This window comes from Trachemys scripta, chromosome 1 (genome assembly GCF_013100865.1).
Source record: "Trachemys scripta elegans isolate TJP31775 chromosome 1, CAS_Tse_1.0, whole genome shotgun sequence".
Classification (NCBI taxonomy): Eukaryota; Metazoa; Chordata; order Testudines; family Emydidae; genus Trachemys; species Trachemys scripta.
The window spans coordinates 336257672-336276339 of NC_048298.1; the positions used below are offsets into that span (position 1 = coordinate 336257672).

At 56.5% G+C, this 18668-nt stretch overlaps 1 protein-coding gene across 2 annotated transcripts in view; it reads left to right on the plus strand.

Moving 5' to 3' along the window:
• TPP1 (tripeptidyl peptidase 1) overlaps positions 1–16885 on the plus strand; it is a 17426-nt gene extending 541 nt beyond the window's left edge. The window contains exons 2-13 of one of the 2 annotated variants that reach the window (XM_034759205.1): positions 140–226; positions 560–699; positions 1021–1171; positions 8264–8385; positions 9224–9417; positions 9714–9912; positions 13758–13946; positions 14140–14212; positions 14993–15113; positions 15581–15739; positions 15827–15964; positions 16256–16885. In XM_034759205.1, coding sequence (XP_034615096.1) covers positions 140–226; positions 560–699; positions 1021–1171; positions 8264–8385; positions 9224–9417; positions 9714–9912; positions 13758–13946; positions 14140–14212; positions 14993–15113; positions 15581–15739; positions 15827–15964; positions 16256–16396 — 1714 coding nt within the window. In that variant the 3' untranslated portion in view covers positions 16397–16885. Of the gene's footprint in view, positions 1–139; positions 227–559; positions 700–1020; positions 1172–8263; positions 8386–9223; positions 9418–9713; positions 9913–13757; positions 13947–14139; positions 14213–14992; positions 15114–15580; positions 15740–15826; positions 15965–16255 lie in introns of those variants that run through there. The other variant, XM_034759206.1, reaches the window with a different exon arrangement.
• The last annotated feature ends 1783 nt before the right edge of the window (positions 16886–18668 follow it).

Genomic DNA, 18668 nt, shown 5'->3' on the forward strand with positions numbered 1-18668 from the left:
CTCCTGGCAGGGGAAGGGAGAAGGAACTGCCAGGCAATGGGGGGGGGGGTCTCCCCTGCAGGGGAAGGAGCTGCTGGGCACTGGGGCGGGGGTCTACCTGGTCAAGCTCTGATGCTGTCTGCTGTGCTTTCGGTGGCAGGTTCCTGCTGGCGGTCGCTGTGAGTCTCGCGGGCTGGTGGCGCTCCTTAGCGCTGGGCTGGGCCCCAGAGCAGGACCAGAGTCTCCGGTAAGTGCTGCCCCGTGGGTGGGGACTAAGCACCTAGTGCTGGGTTCTGCTCTGCCTGAAGGCCACCCCTCCCGCCCTCCTTTTCTCTCGCCCATGCACCTGGAACGTCCTGTCGGGCAGAGTCCTGGCTCCGGGGTGTGTGGATCTCCCAGTGTAACTGTGAGTTTCCCCCCACCCTCCCTGAGGTGTATTTGGGGGGCCCCCACAACACATACTAAAAAGTGAATGGGGGCCCCCTTGAGCGGCTCTGCTTGTGCCTATCGCCGGCTCTGTTCATGCTGTTTGGGCCCCACTCCGTCCAAGTGGATCACCGCAGCACCCTCTTCCCCTCAGGGTCCCTGCTGAATGGAGGCACCTGGGCCCGGTCGCTCCCTTGGATGAGCTTGTGTTGACCTTTGCCCTCAGGCAGCAGAACGTGGAGCATCTGGTGAAGCTGGTGGGAAGAGTCTCAGACCCTGATTCACCTCAGTATGGTAACTGCCCTGGAGAGAGCGGGGACTGAGGGGGATCTTCCAGAGGGCCTTGGGGCTGTTCACGCAGCTGCCCACTGCTTTGCCACCACCACCCGGGGAGTGCATCTCTGCCCAGCCAGTGTAGTTGCTTCTGGGCGCAGGTGCTGTGAAGAGCAGAATCTGACAACATGGAGGGAAACGTGGTGTGTTGGGAGTCCAAGAGTACAAATATGGAGATGTTTCCCTGGGGCATGGGGAGTGCTGGACTCTTCCAAGAGAGAGCTGCCTTACTGTCCTCCTGGGTGGGGGCCAACTAGCTGTCACCTCTGCCCTGTGCTGCAGGAAAGTACCTGTCACTGGAGGAGCTGCGCACACTCGTCCAGCCATCTCTCCTCACGCTCAGCACTGTGCACAAGTGGTTGGGGGCCTACGGCATCAAGGGCTGCAAGACCATTAGCACCTTGGACTTCCTAGAGTGCGTGATGCCAGCCAGGTGAGTCCCTTGGCCGGGGGGGCCTGGCTGGGCTTGCCTCATTAAATTCAGTGGGTCTTTATTGGCCACACAAGTTGTGTCGGCACTGCCTGGGTGGAAGGAGAAGCCAGGCCCCTGTAGTCTGTGTCGGGACAGGGATGTAACCCCTGCATAGGGTCCCATGCTGTGTGCTGGTTGAGCCCTGCCCAAGTAGCGGGGGCTGCATGGCATTGGGCCTTCTCTGCGTCAATCATGGGGCTGGATTGTTCAGGGGAATTGCTGCCTCATGTTTCCAGTAGGGCTACCATACATCCGGATTCCTCCGGACATGTCCAGCTTTTCGCTCTTTAAATAGCTGTCCGGGGGGGATTTCTAAAAATGTCCGGGATTTCCCCCCGGTCGGCTATTTATCGATCGAAAAGCAGCTGACAGGGCAGCCGAGCGCCGCTCGCATTGGGGTCTCGGCAGCCAAAGCCCGTTCCCGGCTCCCCCCATCCCCTGAAGCCTTAGCACGCTGCCCGGCAGCGCTGCGGGGCGGGGCTGTTCGCCTGTGAGGGAACGCGGCGGCGGGGCTGGCAGCTGCGACCAGAGCCCCTCCCCTGCTTCCCCCCTCCTCCACAGCCACAGCACGCCGCTCGGCAGCGCTCGGGCGGGGCGCTCCTTGGGGCACGGAGCCAGACACCTGCTCTAAGCCAAGTGGCACGGTAACGGGGCCGGGGAGTTGCAGAAGAGGGACAGTCAGGGACAGGGAGCAGGGGGTTTAGATGGGTCGGGGGTTCTGGGGGGGCTGTCGGGGGCAGGGGTGTGGAGAGGGGTCGAGGCAGGCAGGGAGCAGAGGGGGTTGGATGGGTCGGGAATTCTGGGGGTCCTATCAGGGGGCGGGGAGCAGTTGGATAGGGCATGGGAGTCCCGGGGGTCTGTCTGGGGGCGGGGGTGTGGATAAGGGTCGGGGCAGTCAGGGGACAGGTAGGGTCCTAGGGGGGCAGTTAGGGTGGAGGGTTCTCAGGAGGGGGCAGTCAGGGGACAAGAAGCAGGGAGGCTTAGATAGGGGGTGGGGTCCTAGGGGGCAGTTAGTAGCAGGGGTCCCAGCAGGGGGCAGTCGGGGGACAAGGAGCAGGGGGGGTTGGGGGTTCTGAGGGGGGCAGTCTGGGGGTGGGAAGTGGGAGGGAGTGGATGGGGGCGGGGCAGGGTGAAGGCAGGGCTAGAGTGGGGCTCCCCCCTTCCCCCGCAAGTGTCCTCTTTTTTGATTGTGGAAATATGGTAACCCTAGTTTCCGGTGTTGGCCAAGAAGTGCCCACAGGTCTCAAGTGTCACAGAGTTTAAGACCAGAAAGGACCACCAAATCCTCCAGTCTGATCTCCTGCATATCGCAGGCCACCGCCGCTCTATCCTCGCAGTCTGCCTTGTGGTCACTCACAAGCCTAAAATAATGCTGCTGAACATACGTTTCCAGGCATGTTGTTTGGTCCATCGCATGTCACCAAGGATTTAGGATTTTACAGATCCTTGGCATTCTGTTAACCAGGCTCCAGGCTGATGGTGATTATGAAAACACTTTTGTAAATTCACAACATTGTTTCATCAAAGCACTTGGTGTAAGGTCTGGTCCATGTAGATTTAACTGGTCTGATGTACATCCGTATGTAACTGGTGGTATGTTGTTCCAAAGCACTCTCACGCTGTTAGGTAGCTCTTAACAACACAACCGTGCAGTGCATTTGTTAGTGGCTTGGTTTCTCTTCCCAGTGTCACACAGTACTTCTCAGTTGTCTTATTGCTTCCAGTATTAGCTCCTGATACATAAACCACAATTTTCCCCATGTGTACACAATTAGCTATCCCAGGGTCATTGTGCACATTACTCCAGCAATCCAGTATTAATGTGACTACTTTTCTATGAAATTTGTTGCCTGCTTCCACCCTCAAGCCATCAGTAACAACATCTGATAGTTCCCCTTCTATCTGCTTGCGATTGAGTAGTTTGTAGCCTGACCTTCGGCAGCTGATCACAGAGTGAAAAGTTGGATGCTCAGTGTGACGAAATGGGGATTTTCCCTTGTTATGTTGTATGTGAGCCTATGTGAGTCTTACTGTTTCGCATGAATGCTGTGTGTGCCTCAGTTTCCCTGTGTATTGCACCAATGTCTAGGTGGTGGGAATAAGGGGGTGTGACTTTTGCGGAGGCTGCTCCAGTTGCCTGTACAAATGCTATGACTGCCCCTTCGTAACCTCAGACCCAGGAAGGTGGAAGCTGTGTAAGCTTCTTGCCCTGGAGACAGTCTGCTCACAGAGAGGAGGCTCCCCCAGAGTCCTGCCTGGCTTCGTAGGGAGCAGTTCCAGAGCATCGCCTGGGGACCCCGTGACTCAGTAACAGAAAAAGGAATATTACAATGGTAAAAAAATTGTGTAATTTTCATGTCTGTCTTTTGTTTCCGTTCTGGAGTTGTTTTTGCTACAAACATAGCCATTTGTGGTTGAAAAACTGTGGAACTTCCTCCTAGTTGTCTTTGGCTGACCGAGATCTGGCTTCCTTTTGATGTACTTTGCAATGGCAATGCGGTATACCTAAAGCCACAGTTGCCAAAGTGAACTGCAATGAATGTCTAGGGTGGAGGGGCACTAGTGCCCAGATTTCTCTGGTTAGGGAAAGCATGGTCAAAGAGACTGACATATATTACCTGGCATTGGGAAAATATGGAACTTCTGTGCCTTTGGCTAAAGTGCATTTGGAGTGGGAAGCTCTGTAGAGTAGCTTAAAAGTTGGGGAGTTGGATTGTATTCCAATGGAAATGCTGGTAGGAAATGATATTTTGAACATGTCCAAATAGTCATGCTGGGTCAGACCAATGGTCCGTCTTCCGCAGTGGCCAGTGCCAGATGCATGAGAGGGAATGAACAGAACAGGGCAACTTATCAAGTGATCCATCCCCTGTTGTCCAGTCTCCTCTTCTGGCAGTCAGAGGTTTAGGGACACCCAGAGCATGAGGTTGTGTCCCTGCCATATTGACTAATAGCCATTAACTGACCTATCCTCCATGAATTCATCTAATTCTTATTTGAACCCAGTTCTACTTTGGCCTTCCCAATATCCCTTGACAATGAGTTGCACAGATTGACTGTGCGTTGTGTGAAAATGTACTTCCTTAAGTTTGTTTTAAGCCTGCTGCCTATTAATTTCATTGGGTGACCCCTGGTTTTCGTGTTATATGAAGAGGTAAATAACACTTCCCTGTTCACTTTCTCCACACCAGTCATGATTTTATAGACCCCTATTGTATTCCCCCCTCAGTCGTCTCTTTTCTAAGCTGAACAGTCTCTGTCTTTTTAATCTGTTTCCATATGGAAGTTGTTCCATATGCCTAATCATTTTTGTTGCCCTTCTCTGTAGCGTTTCCAATTATTTCCAATAGTCCAAGGAATATTGGTATGTAATCCCCAAAGGGAATGGTAAAGACAACTACTGAGGGGGAGGGGTGGGCACTTCCAACTTAGCAGAAAGAAGCAGTATGTTTTTCAGGCTGACGCCAGTTGTATAGCAGAGGAAAAGAGCATGCCCTTTGGGGGGAGGAGCTAACCTCTGTGACTGCCCAGTTGTTAGCTGCCAGCATCTTGCAGATGAGCAGAGGGCAGACAGTGCTCTGGAAAGCACAAAGAGACGCATTCTAGAGCAGTGGTCTTCAAACTGCGGGTCGCGACCCAGTACTGGGTTGCGGAATGTAAGTCACTGGGTCGCGGTGGCTTTGGTCAGCACCACTAACCGGGCCGTTGAGAGTCCCGTCGGAGGTGCTTCCCAGCCAAGGCAGGCTAGTCCCTACCTGACACCACGCTGCATCCCGGAAGCGGCCAGCAGCAGGTCTGGCTCCTAGGCGGGGGCCATGGGCTCTGCAGGCTGCCCCTGATTTGAGGAGAGATTAAAGAGGCTAGGACTCTTCAGCTTGGAAAAGAGCAGACTAAGGGGGGATATGATAGAGGTCTATAAAATCATGAGTGATGTGGAGAAAGTGGATAAGGAAAAGTTATTTACTTATTCCCATAATACAAGAACTAGGGGTCATCAAATCAAATTAATAGGCAGCAGGTTTAAAACAAATAAAAGGAAGTTCTTCTTCACACAGCGCACAGTCAACTTGTGGAACTCCTTGCCTGAGGAGGTTGTGAAGGCTAGGACTATAACAGCGTTTAAAAGAGAACTGGATAAATTCCTGGTGGTTAAGTCCATTAATGGCTATTAGCCAGGACGGGTAAGGAATGGTGTCCCTAACCTCTGTCTGTCAGAGGGTGGGGATGGATGTCAGGAGAGAGATCACTTGATCATTGCCTGTTAGATTCACTTCCTCTGGGGCACCTGGCACTGGACACTGTTGGTAGACAGGATACTGGGCTAGATGGACCTTTGGTCTGACCTGGTACAGCCTTTCTTATGTTCTTATGAGCACTGGCTCCGCACTCCGCATTGGCCGGTTTCCAGCCAATAGAACTTGGGGGAGCGGTGCCTTCGGGCGAGAGCTGCGCGGAGCCGCTGGCACAGTTCCGCATAGTAGCCGGACCTGCTGCTGGCTGCTTCCGGGGCGCAGCGCGGTCTGCGGTGCCAGGACAGGCAGGACGTGTGCCTCTGCACCCCTGCTGTGACACTGACCAGGAGCTGCCTGAGGTAAGCCCGTGCCCAAGCCCTGAACCAGCCCTGCCCAGAGCCCCTTCCTGCACCCCAAACCTCTCAGCCCCAGCCCCGAGCCCTGACCCCCCCCCCCACCCCCACCCCCTTCCCCCCCCCCGCCCCCCTCCCACACCCCAAACCCCTCAGCCCCAGCCCAGAGCCCTGACCCCCTCCCGCACCCCAACCCTCTTCCCCAGCCCTGAGCNCCCCAGCCCAGAGCCCTGACCCCCTCCCGCACCCCAACCCTCTTCCCCAGCCCTGAGCCCCTCCCATACCCCAAACCCCTCATCCCCAGCTCCGTTGGGTGGCAGTATCAACAATTTTCTTCAACTGGGTCGCCAGAAATAAAGTTTGAAAACCACTGTCCTAGAGCAGCAGCGCCCAAAAGTCAGTCACAACGCCCAGGAGGGGTCACTCCATCAGGAGATGGGACCTCGGCAATCCTGAGTGTGTGGAAAACACCATTTTATACAATGGCATCCTCTGCACGGTGTGCCCTCAGATGCACCGTACATGTGCGAGGTCACGCTTTGCGGAAGCTGCCATTTTGAAATGGCGTCCTCCATGCTGTGTGAGGTCACGGGAAGCAATATATGTGGAAATGGAGTCATGCAAGGAAATGTTTGGGAACCACTGTCCTAGAGGGGGCATCAGTGAGGGGAAACGGAGAAAGGGTTTTGAAGATTAAGTATGTACAGGAAAGTACATACAGGTTTGTGCAGGTCGCTGTGCTGTGAGCAGGCACTGGTGGCCGGGCTCTGAGCCAAAGCTGCAGAGCACAGACGTATCCAGGGTTCCCGGGCAGGTGGTGACACATTACTGCCGGCAGGAGACTGGCTCTGCCACAGGCCGTGTGAGGTGCCCAGTGCCTGACACCCACGCAACACCTGTCAGGGCAGGTCTAGCTCAGTGGCTGTGACCCAGGGGGTACACAGAGCTCTTCCAGTGGGTACATCCACTCATCTAGGTAGCTGCCTAGTTTTACAACAGGCTACATAAAAAGCACTAACGAAGTCAGTACAAACTAACATTTCATACAGACAATGACTTGTTTATACTGATCTATACGCTGTTCACTGACATGGAAGTACAAGATTTATCTTCCAGTTGATTTATTTTATAATTACATGTGTGACGTTGCACTCCATATGTTTTATGGAAATATGCTTATGAGTGTGAATATGATGTAATGGGAATATGCTTTATGCAAAAGGTCTCTTGTAAGGTATCATAACAAAGGTTATTATGCTCTAATACATTTGTTAGTCTCTAAGGTGCCACAAGTACTCCTGTTCTTCTTTTTGCGGATACAGACTAACACGGCTGCTACTGTGAAACCTGTTAGAATCTTAATGGCTCCCATTGACTAGGACAATTGGTTGTAAATGGCTCTGTTTACTTAGAAACCTTCCTGTGTACCTCGCTGGGCTGACAGCCAACTGACCCCCTCCTAGCCCCCCCCCCCCCCCCCCCCCCCCCCCCCCCCCCCCCCCCCCCCCCCCCCCCCCCCCCCCCCCCCCCCCCCCCCCCCCCCCCCCCCCCCCCCCCCCCCCCCCCCCCCCCCCGCCCCCCGCCNCGCAGCGCCTCTCGCGGAGGTGGAGTTATCAAGTCGGTCTAGGGGGCGACTTCCCTCAGCTGGATCACCATTGTGGTGTAGACACTTACAGTTAGGTCAAGATCAGCTGCCTTACTGCCCTAACTCTGTAGTGTAGACCAGGCCTGAGAGACAGCGGCCTCCAATTCCCTGCTCTCCTCCTCCATCTCTGCTCATGACATCAGCCGCTCTCAGAGCACTGAGCTAAGGGGAGGCGACCCAGCCTGTGGTGAGACAGAACCTTTGCTTTTCAGTTCACTTAGCTTGTTATTAAGTTAGGGGTGAGCTTGCGCTTTGCTCCTTTATTTTCGTTTTGTGACAGTCCTGAGCATCATCCCTTGAAATCACTTAAAATCTGGCTCTCTGTAGTTATAAAACAATAAGACACGTTTATTCTTAACCAGTCTGTCTGGATTGCGTGTGTGGGAAGCTCTGTTTGGGATAGCAGGGCTGGTGTGTATCTCATTCTCCTGTGAAAGGACGGACCTGCCACATGCTTGTATTGTTCAGCACGTTTCTGGGAGACGAGGCTGGGGCTAGGAATTTGCTGATGTCTCCCTGTACGTAGTCCATGAGTGACTGGTCAGAGTGCTCCGGTGTGTAGCGGGGAGTGAATGAACATGCTGATAGCTGTGAGCAGGCCAGGAGCTCCAGGTTTGAGAATTATGGGGACACGGCTGTTCAGGGGTCCAGCACGTACCCTGGGGAATGTCACAGTGCACAGGGTGTGAGCGGGGCCATGCCTGCGGGAGGGCAGTGCAAAGAGGGGCAGGCCTGCCTGAGTTCCAGCAGCCCCGGGGACGGAGCGGGAAACTGGTCCCCCTCTACCCCAGGCTGATGGGTGGCGTTTGATTCTCTCTTGCAGCACGGCGGAGCGCCTCCTGCCAGGAGCCCAGTTCCATCGCTACGAGAGCGGCCAGCGCAGCGCTGTGCGCTCCCCTGTCCCCTACACCCTCCATGAGGATCTGGCTGAACACATTGACTTTGGTATGAGCTGGCCCGGGCTGGGGGGGGAGAGCTGCATGTTCCCGGCGCTGTGGAGACCTGGAGAGCTCTCTCAGGTTCACCTGGTGTGTGAGATGGGCTAACCCAAGCACCTGCTGCTCCTGGCTGGCTCCTGCGAGTCCTCAGCCACTCCACTCTCCTTCGTGGCTGGGCAGGCCCCTCCTACTCGCAGACATGGTACCAGTGTTCCTAGGCCTGTCCCGGGGTCCCTACTCTGCAGATGGGGAAACAAGCCACGCGTTATTAACTAGTGCTAGCCAAGCCTGATGCTCCCACCCCACCAAGGGAAGTGAAGGATATGGGGTGATGTTACCTGCCACTATCATGCAGCCACCTCTGGGGTGGGAAGCAGCAGCTGCTCAACAATGACACAAGAGCACTACGGAGCGTTTTGGGATAGGAGGTGAAGGGTAATCTTGGCTCCTCCCTGCAGGGAGGCAGGGAAGAGATTTGGTTGTGTGGGTATGCTGATTCTGGGGTGCCGCTGGGGAGCTTTAAGATGTGAACTCTGGGAGCATCTTATACCCAATGTGAAGGGTGAGTGCCCCCTGCTGCACACTCAGAGCTCCCTGCAGCATAGAGGCACTGGGGCCACACTGACCCCAAGGGGAGAGCGCCCATCCGGGGGCCATCTCTCATCCGCACACAGGCCAGCCCAGCCCTGCTCGGGCGGAGGTCTGGGGGGCTCCCAGCTCAGAGTGAATGAGCTTTCCCTGCTCCCTTGCAGACCAGAAAGGAGGAGGGGCTAGAACAGAGCCCCCCACCCCACTGGAGACAGAGGCCCTAACCCTACCTCCTCTGCTTTCTCCTTGGCATCCAGTGGGTGGCCTGCACCGGTTCCCTGCGGAAAGGAAGGTGGTGACCAGAGCCTCGGGGAAGGAGGAGGCGACGGCACGGTACCAGCAGAGGGCAGCTTTCCATCTGGGTGTGACGCCCTCTGTCATCCGCAAGAGATACAACCTGACGGACGGGGACATCGGGGCATTGCCCAATAACAGCCAGGCCTGTGCCCAGGTAACTGTGGTGACATCCCTCCGTGACAATAGCCATGCTTCAGCCCAGGTAACCATGGTTACACACACCCCCCATAACAGTGGCCCAGCCTGTGCCCCAGGACCCACGGGAACCCCCCCTGTTGACAGCAGTGGCCAGGCCTGTGTGGAGGCACCAAAGCCGGCTCAGGGACAGCCAGTGGGGATCCCAGCCGGGGGTGCACGTTTCGGGCCTATGTCTGGGTCTGGGGGCCCAGGGGAGGGACGGTGCTCTGGGTAGGGTGAGGAATGTCACAGCCTCCCTGCCTGTCCCCCCAGTTCCTGGAGCAGTATTTCCACCCGGCTGACCTGGCAGAGTTCATGAAGCTCTTCGCAAGCAGCTTTGGGCACCGCTCCCGGGTCGACCAGGTGGTCGGGCACCAAGAGCTGGGCAAGGCGGGGCTCGAGGCCAGCCTGGATGTGGAGTACATCATGAGCACAGGTGCCAACATCTCCACCTGGGTCTTCAGTAATGCAGGTACCGGCCCCACCCCCGACACGGGCCTGCGGCCCCTCCCCCCCCCCCCGGGTCCAACCTCACCCCTTACACGGACCCCCCCTGTGCCTCCCCCCCCGCCTCCCCCCCCCCCCCCCCCCCCCCCCAGGGACCCCCCCCCCCCCCCCACCCCGGCCCTGCGCCCCCCCCTTGCCTCTCACGCAGGTACCGACCCCACCCCCGACACGGGCCTCCCTGTGTGCCCCCCCAATATGGGCCTGCCCGTGTGCCTTCCCTGATGCCCATGCAGCTGGTATCCCCACCCCCAGTGTGGGCCTACTCCTGTGCCACCCTCCCTGACCCCACCCCCAATGTGGGCCTGCCCCTCGGCCCCCCCAACCTCTCCCCCCACGCAGCTGGTATCCGCACCCCTGACATGGGCCGGCCTCTCTGCCACCCCCAACCCCCTCCTCCACGCTGCTGGTATCCTCTTCCTCTGCCAGCATCTCCACCCGAAGCAATTTCCATAAATCCCCCCCCCCTCCCCCCGTTTCCTCCCAGCTGGAGGCAGCTGGCCCCGTCTCTCTGGTGCCCCAAGGGGCGACTGAGCTCTGAGCTCTTTGAGCCTGTCACGCGGGTAAAGGGGAACCAGATGACATAATTTATTTATGTTGCAAAAGGCTTTTGCCAGGGTTGCCCCTAAGTCACTGGGGGTAAGAGGCAAAGTTCTGCCCGGGGTAGGGTGACCAGATGTCCCGATTTTTATAGGGACAGTCCTGATTTTTGGGTCTTTTTCTTATATAGGCTCCTATTACACCCCCCACCCCCGTCCTGATTTTTCACACTTGCTGTCTGGTCACCCTAGCCCGGGGTCAGAACTGGCCAGGAGACAGAAAGCGAAGAGTTGGGTTAAATTATCTCCACAGCAGGGGCTGAAGGTTCTGGACTAGCGCCCATCTTGGGTGATGTATTTATTAGTGCTCAGGAAAGTGGGAGAGAAGAAGATGGGGAGTCAGGAGCAGAGGGGACTGTGGAACTTCAGAGAGATCAAACCCAGCCAGGGGAATGGGCAGCACCACCGCAGATGAAATCCCATTTCAAATGCACAGTAATGCGCGAGGGGGGAGGGGTGTGTGTGTATACTCCTACCCCTTACAGGGTCCAAATTAACCCCTTCAGCTCAGGGAAGGGACCTGGGCTCATTGTAGACAGTGCAATGGAGACCTCTGCTCGATGCCCAGGTTTGGACAAATAAACAAGGTGTAGGTGTTCCGCTGCATAGGAGCGGAGAGAACTATGCAGAGACTATTCTGCTGCCTTGGTATGAGGCAGCTGTGTGGCCTCATGTGGACATGGCGGGACTGGCCCCATCTCATCCGGGCTGGTGCAGAACTCAAGGGACTCAGAGGAAGGTGAAAATCTCCAGATTATAAAGCCAGAGGGGCTGTTGAGATCCTCCTGTCTGACCTAAACCAGGCAAGAGAACGGCTTTCACTCCTGTTTAACTAGAGCAGATCTTCTAGACAGCCAGACCTCAGTCCTGAGTTAAGAACTGCCAGGGATGGAGAATCCACCACAGTCCTTGGAATTTGTTCACTAGTTTATTATCCTCACTGCGTTTTTCTTATTTCTGGTGTAAATTTCTTGCTTCAACTTCCAGCCACTGGTTCTTTTTGTCCATTTCTCTCTAGACTAAAAAGTCCATTATGACAATGCTGTTCCGTCTGTAGGTGCTGATAGACGGTGATCAAGTCAGCCCGTAACCTTCTCTCTGACTCATCTACGCAGCGAGCTGTTGCACGGCACGCCAGGGTGTGACTCTGCAGCGTACCAGCTTGCCGTGTGGCCCCTGCTACCATGCACTGGAAGTTCTGTCCTGCACTTCGATGGACAGGAAAGCGCACTGGGAACTTGTACTTTGCTGTAGCAGGGTCCACGTGGCAAATGAGTGTGCGGTAGATTCGCACCCAGGCTTGATGGCACTAACTCGCCGCTTAGACCAGCCCTTTGTTAATGATCTCAGTTACTATAAGGCAGGTTTTTCAATCTTTACATCATTCTTTTGGCTCATCTCTGAACCCTGCACCACTTCTCAACGTCCATGTGGATTTGTGGGCAGTAGAACTGGGCACAGGGTTCCAGCAGCAGTCGCACCAGTGCCAAATACAGCAGTAAAATAACCTTCCTGCTGCTCCTTGAGATTCCCCTGTTTATAAATCCAAGGATCGCATTAGCCCTGTTGGCTACAGCATCGCACTGGGAGCGCGTGTTCAGCTGATTGTCCAACATGACCTCCACTCCTTTACAGAGACACTGCAGCCTGGGCTGGAGCCCCCAGCCTGTAAGAATGGTCTGCACTCTTTGTTCCTACAAGTATACCTTTGGCCAGATTAAAATGCATATTGTTTGTTGGCACCCAGTTTACCAAGCAGTCCAAATCACTTTGTAGTTTTTTACAGGGGCGCTGGAACAATTTGTATAGTGGGGATGCTGAGAGCCATTGAACCAAATTGTAAACCTTGCATATAATGGAAACCACTTCAAGCCAGAGGGTGCTGCTGCACCCCTAGTTCTGGTACCAATGGGTTTTTTACCACTGTTCTTTTTATTTACCCCTCCCCCAATCTTTGTGTCATCCACGAACTTTGTCTGCACTGTTGTTGTAGCCGTGTGGCTCCCAGGATACTAGAGAGACAAGATGGGTGGGCGTACGTTTTATTGGTGAAAGAGACAGAAGACCTGAAGCAGAGCTCGGTGTACTTTGAAAGCTTGTCTCTTTCACCAACAGATGTTGGTCCAATAGAAAATATCACCTTGCCCACCTCGTCTAGCTACAAATTTTATCAGTAACAATTTTTTTCTTTCCAGGTCTTTGATACAAATGTGAAATAGTGTAGGGCCAATAACTGATTCCTGCAGGTCCTGACTAGAAATGTACCTGCTTGATAATTCCTAGCTTAAATTACATGTTGAGACATGGCAGTTAGCCAGTTTTTAATCAGTTGAATGTGTGCCTTGTTAATTTTATCTTTCTAGGTTTTTTTTAATCAAAATGTCATGTGGTACCAAATCAAACGCCTGACCAATCTAATGATATTACATCAACACTATTCCCTTTATCAACCAAACGCATATCTCATAGAAAAAAAAATCATTTGACAAGTTCTAATTTCCATAAACCGACGTTGATTGGTAATAATTGTTATCCTCCTTTAATTCTTTATTAATCGAGTCCTGTATCGGCCACTCCATTATCTTACTCAAGGTCACTGGCAGACCTGTCATTTCCCTGGTTGTCGCATTTACAGTCTCTTTGAATATTGGCACAACGTGAGCTTTCTTCCAGTCCTGTGGATCTTCCCCAGTGCTCCAGAACTGATTGAAAACGAACATGAGTGGTTCAGGGAGCTCCCTGGCCAGCTCTTTTTCTCTCTCTTGGGTGCAAGAGAGATTGAAACCACTGGGAGAAGTGAAACGAATGAGAAGTGACATGAGAATAGTCTATCACTACTGATTGGTCAAGAGAAGGGGCGATTGGGGGCTTTTGTTTTCCCTGTCTCTCAGCACGGGGACAATCAGTGACATGGAAGGGAAATACTTTTTCATGGTATATGTAATTAGCCTGCGGAACTCACTGCCACAGGATGTCTCTAAGGCCAAGGACTTAGCCAGACTCAAAGAGGGACTGGCCATTCTCTGGCTGCAGTGAGTGTAGCGAGTAACAGTTCTGGCAGGGATATTCTAGCATCTCTATTCGTGCCCAGGATGAGACCTGGGGGCTAAGATTGTTCCTGCACTGCTTTCCCTCTCCTGGGCCTTCTCTGCTCTGCCCCATGGGGATGGAGGCTCCGGATGGGGGCTGATTCCTTCTCTGCTGTCCCTTGCAGGGAGGCATGAGAGCCAGGAGCCCTTCCTGGCCTGGCTGCTGCTGCTCAGTAACATGTCCTCGGTGCCCTGGGTGCACTCGGTGAGCTACGGGGATGATGAGGACAGCCTGTCCCGGGCCTACATGGAGCGCGTCAACGTGGAGTTCATGAAGGCTGCTGCGCGGGGCTTGACTGTGCTCTTCGCCTCAGGTACACGCAGCCTGCCAGCACCTCTTGCCCTGGGCTGCCTTCCTCCCTGGGAACGCGTGGATCGTGCTGGGACCCAGGAGTCCCCCTGGTCCCTCCCTGCAGCACTGGGGTGGGGAGATGGGTGCTTGGCCCCTGGCCCCAACAAGGGTCCATGCCTCACGGGCCAGGCTGATCCCGTACTCCTGCCTTGCAGGTGATGCTGGAGCTGGCTGCAGAAAGCTTGCTGGAGGGAGCCACACTTTCCGGCCCAGCTTCCCAGCCTCCAGGTAACGGGGGGGTGGCGGGGGTGGGGAGAGAAGGGCTGGGAAGTCTCCGGCAGACAATGCTGTAACCCTGGCCAAGCAGCTGGGGGGCGGCACAGTTACAGCTCCTGGCCCTGCTCTGCCCTGGGCTGAGTGTTCCTGGCATAGCCCCAGCCGGGAGGTTTGGGGCTGCTGGGGCAGAGATGCACCTGTTGGGGAGCAACAACACAGACAAGATGGGAGGGTGAGAGCAGGGGAGGTAGCGAGAGAAGGTTGGACGGGGGCAGGCCGGGTGGGGGAAAGCTGGCGGGGCAGGTAGGACAGTGCAGGCTGGGCAGAGGAAGGCTGGAGGGGCAGGCTGGATGGGGGGAGGCCAGGTGGGGAAGGCTGGAGGGGCAGGCGGTGTGGGAAGGCTGGAGGTGAAGGCAGGCTGGGTGGGGAAGGCTGGTGGGGTGGGTGGGACAGGGCAGGCCTGGGGGGGGAGGGCAGTTGGGGGGAGGGGGGGAGGGGGGAGGGCAGGAGGGGAATGTCGGGCAGGGGCAGGTGGGGCAGGGCAGGCAGCAGGGTTCCCCAGGGAATGGAAAGGGGCTTAAAGACCTATGCAGAAGAACCGAGAACTGGGGGCCTGAGGGAGCCCTGAGAACTGCCAGCTCTAGGGGGCAGTGGGGCCTGGAAAGCCAGAGAAGTGGGGGCTTCTGGCCCCCCAATGTATTAGTCTCTCCGTTAGTGGGAGCTGCTGGCCCCCCAATGAGAAGTTGTCTCTGGTGGCCTGGCCAGTGCAGCTCCCCCCACCTGTCCCCACAGCCCCTATGTGACCACAGTGGGTGGCACAGCCTTTAAGAACCCCTTCCGAGTGACCTGGGAGGTGACGGATTATATCAGTGGTGGGGGCTTCAGCAATGTCTTCCCTATGCCCGACTACCAGGTGCGTGGGGCTGGGACCGAGGTGTGGGGCATGCAGCGCAGTGGCTGGCAGGTTGGGGGAGTGGGTGAGGGGATGGGGTGGGGGGAAGGGGCAGGATGGTGGCTGGGGGGTGGGGCAAAGAGGTAGAATGGCGACTGGGGGGTGGATGTTGGGGCAGGGGGAAGGGGTTGGGGGAAGGGGCAGGATGGGGGGAGGGGGAGAGGCAGGGGGAAGGGGCAGGATGGCAGCTGGGGGGGTGGGTGAGGGGCAGGGAGGAAGGGGCAGGATGGTGGGTGAGGGGGAAGGGGCAGGATGGTGGGTGAGGGGCAGGGGGAAGGGGCAGGATGGCGGCTGGGGGGGTGGGTAGTGGGTGAGGGGAAGGGGCAGGATGGTGGCTGGGGGGTGGGTGGGGGGCAGGGGGAAGGGGAGGGGCAAAGGGGTAGGGCCCAGTTGCGAGGTTTCCCTCCCCATCTGACTGTCTCTTCCAGGCTGCGGCTGTCAGGAATTTCTTGCACTCAGCCCCAAAGCTGCCACCCCTCTCCTACTACAACAGCAGCGGCCGTGCCTACCCCGACCTGGCTGCCCTCTCCGACAACTACTGGGTGGTGACCAACCGCATCCCCCTGCCCTGGGTGTCTGGGACATCGGTAAGGAGCAGCCCTAGGTTGGGCCGTGGGCTCTGAGTCCCCCAATGTCCCAAGGGCCCTGACACACCTTTCTTCCCCCCCCTCCAGGCCTCCACCCCCGTGGTAGGGGGCATTATGGCCCTGATCAACGACCGCCGTTTGCAGAAAGGTCTGCCGCCTCTGGGCTTCCTGAACCCGGCGCTCTACAAACTGCAGGAGAAGGGACCTACTGATGCCCTCTATGACGTGAGTGGGGCTGAGGGGTGAAGTGTCAGCAGCAGGGGAGAACCCAGGCCTGGGGGCTGGAGAGACGAGTCCTGTCTAAGGGTGGAGGGAGACGTTTGTCCTGGATCCAGGGGAGGGGGCGGCCTGCCTGGGGCTTTTCCAGCTCCAGCCTTGGAGTGTCCTGTAGCTGGAACTCCCGCTCTGCGGGGCAGTGATTCCCCATCCCCCTGCACCTGGCTTGGTGCTTGTCTGTATGCAGTCGGGGCACTTAGCGGCTGCAGTGTGCACTTACTGAGCTCTCTGACTCCCCAGGTCACCCAGGGCTGCCACCTGTCGTGTCTGGATGCAGCAGTGGAAGGGCAGGGGTTCTGTGCTGGCCCCTCCTGGGACCCCGTCTCAGGCTGGGGCACCCCCAACTTCCCACAGCTCCTGAAAGCTCTGCTCAACCCGTGATGCCGGCAGCAGGAGGAAAGGGCTGGGGCTAGAGAGGAGTACGCAGCAGGCTAAACCACAGGACCACCTCCGTTCTCGCCCCTCCCTACTACCACCTCTAACCTGAGATGGGGCCCCTTCCTCCGAGCTGTAGGACCAAGGGGCCGGTCACTGCTGCTCCTGCTGGGCAGGGCCCAAAGGCCCCTTTACCTTACTGAGCAGGCAGCGATTCAGGGCCTCCTGGAAAGAAACGGCTCAAGCTTCCCCCTACCTCGCGCTCAGGCCTGCTAGTGCCTCCCTCCAGTTCTCTCAGGCGCTGCTACTCTGCAGGCCAGTGCGGCAGCTGAGCTGTGCATTCCCCTGCCTGGCCCCAGGCCCCCAGGAGGGGTGACAGGGTGGGAGCTGCTTTGGGGGAGTCCTATGCAGGGAGGGGAGATGCTCTCACATGAACTTTCCTCGGGGAGAAGGCTCACCCTGGCCCCCACTGGCAATAAAGGTGTTGGCTCCAGAGTGTGTCTGGTGGTGCAGGGGGGTGGAGGGATGGGCTGGGCTGGGCTGGCTGGGGGTTTGGGTGAATAAAACCCGGTGGCTGCTGTTTGCTGCTTCAGGGACATGGGGAATTTCGGTCCGAGTTTTGGGATTCCTAGGTGTCCCTTCGTTTCTCTCTGTGCTGTGCCCAGTTCTGGACAGTGTAAGCACAGCTGGAGAGCTGAGGCCTTTGGGTGACTGTTGGGTGCTATGAATGGGTCATTCAAGGACTGGCTGAAACAAACGCTGTTGCTCGAGGAGTCAGACACACAAGGGAAGCGGAAGGGCTGGGAGGTTCAGCCTAGCAGGTTTCCCCATCCCTGGCACAGCCCCCAGCTGGAGGGATAGCTCAGTGGTTTGAGCATTGGCCTGCTAAAGCCACGGTTGAGAGTTCAATCCCCGAGGGGTTCACTTAGGGATCTGGGGAAAAAATCAGTACTTGGTCCTGCTAGTGAAGGCAGGGGGCTGGACTCGATGACCTTTCAGGATCCCTTCCAGCTCTGTAAGATAGGTATATCTCAATATTAACAAAGCAGGAAGGTGTCAGTGGCTGGCTTAGGAGCTGGCCTTTGAGAGAGACATACTTGTCTACACCGTGGTTCTCCTGGTGGTGCAGGTAATCCACCTCCCCAAGAGCAGGTGATGGGGATTTAGGGCATCTTAACAAAGCCACTCTGTAGGGTGGGTTTTTCACACCCCTGAGTGAGTTAATGTTCTAGCACACAGCAGGCCTAAAACCAAAGGGACAGAGCCAGATTGCCAAGCAGCACAGCTCAGAAGACCTGGCCACGTGTGGGCCTCGCTGACCACTATGTTAACCTGGGCCACTGTGCGCTAACCTAAGGGATCTGATTCGGTCGCCGGGGTGGATAACAGTAGCAATTTGTTCCCTTGTGTGAAAAAGGCTGGGTGGGGCTGCTGCAAATACTGAGCATCGTGCAATAAAAGCCTCCCCCAGCAGCCAGACTGGATTTGCTGCAGGGAGCCCCAGAGCGAATAGGGATTGCTGGTACCGTAGGAGCCCCATGGGGTCTGCCCTCCCACCCTGCACCTGGTTCACCAACCCCTGCCTGGAACAAGGGACCTGCCCCCTCACTCCTCTGGAACAAGGCATGTGCAGGGACCAGGGGGCCCCTTTCACTTCCACCTGCCTGGGGCAGGGTACCCTCCCTTTGATGAAATAGGAATTTGGGGTAATATTTCTAGGATCCCTGGGCGTGCCTCAGTTTCCTCTGGACATTGCATTGTTAATCCAGTCACTCGGACAGTGACACCTGGCACCCAGAGCCCCCGCAGGATGACTCCTCACCTAGCTGCAAGGAAGCTGAAAAGAACCCAGCTTGAGGACAAGGCCTGAGAAGGTGGGAGTTGGGGCTCTCACTGTGACCTGCCAAAGGAGAGACTCAGGGTTCACTGCAGCCTGGCTGGGCTCTGGGCTGGCCAGCATGGTCTGTGCTTTTCCCTTCAGCTCTCAATGCTGTGTGAGCATCGCTGCTCGGACCTGCGTGTCCTAGGCTCTCCCAGGACTCTGTCTGCTTGGCCCTACTGAGCAGAGCTCAGCCTGGGATGCGGAGGTTCTGGAGGCCAGGGCTCAGGCCAGGAGGGTGTGAGGCCTGGCCTGAAGAGAGAGGGAGACCCCAGGGGGTCTGGCACAAAACAGGGGCTCTTCCTAGGGACTGTTCCAAAGCTGGGGTGTAGTGCCAATCCTGGGAATCCATGACACTCCCCCTCCCTGAAACTCCCCATGGGAACTGGGGGTGCCCCA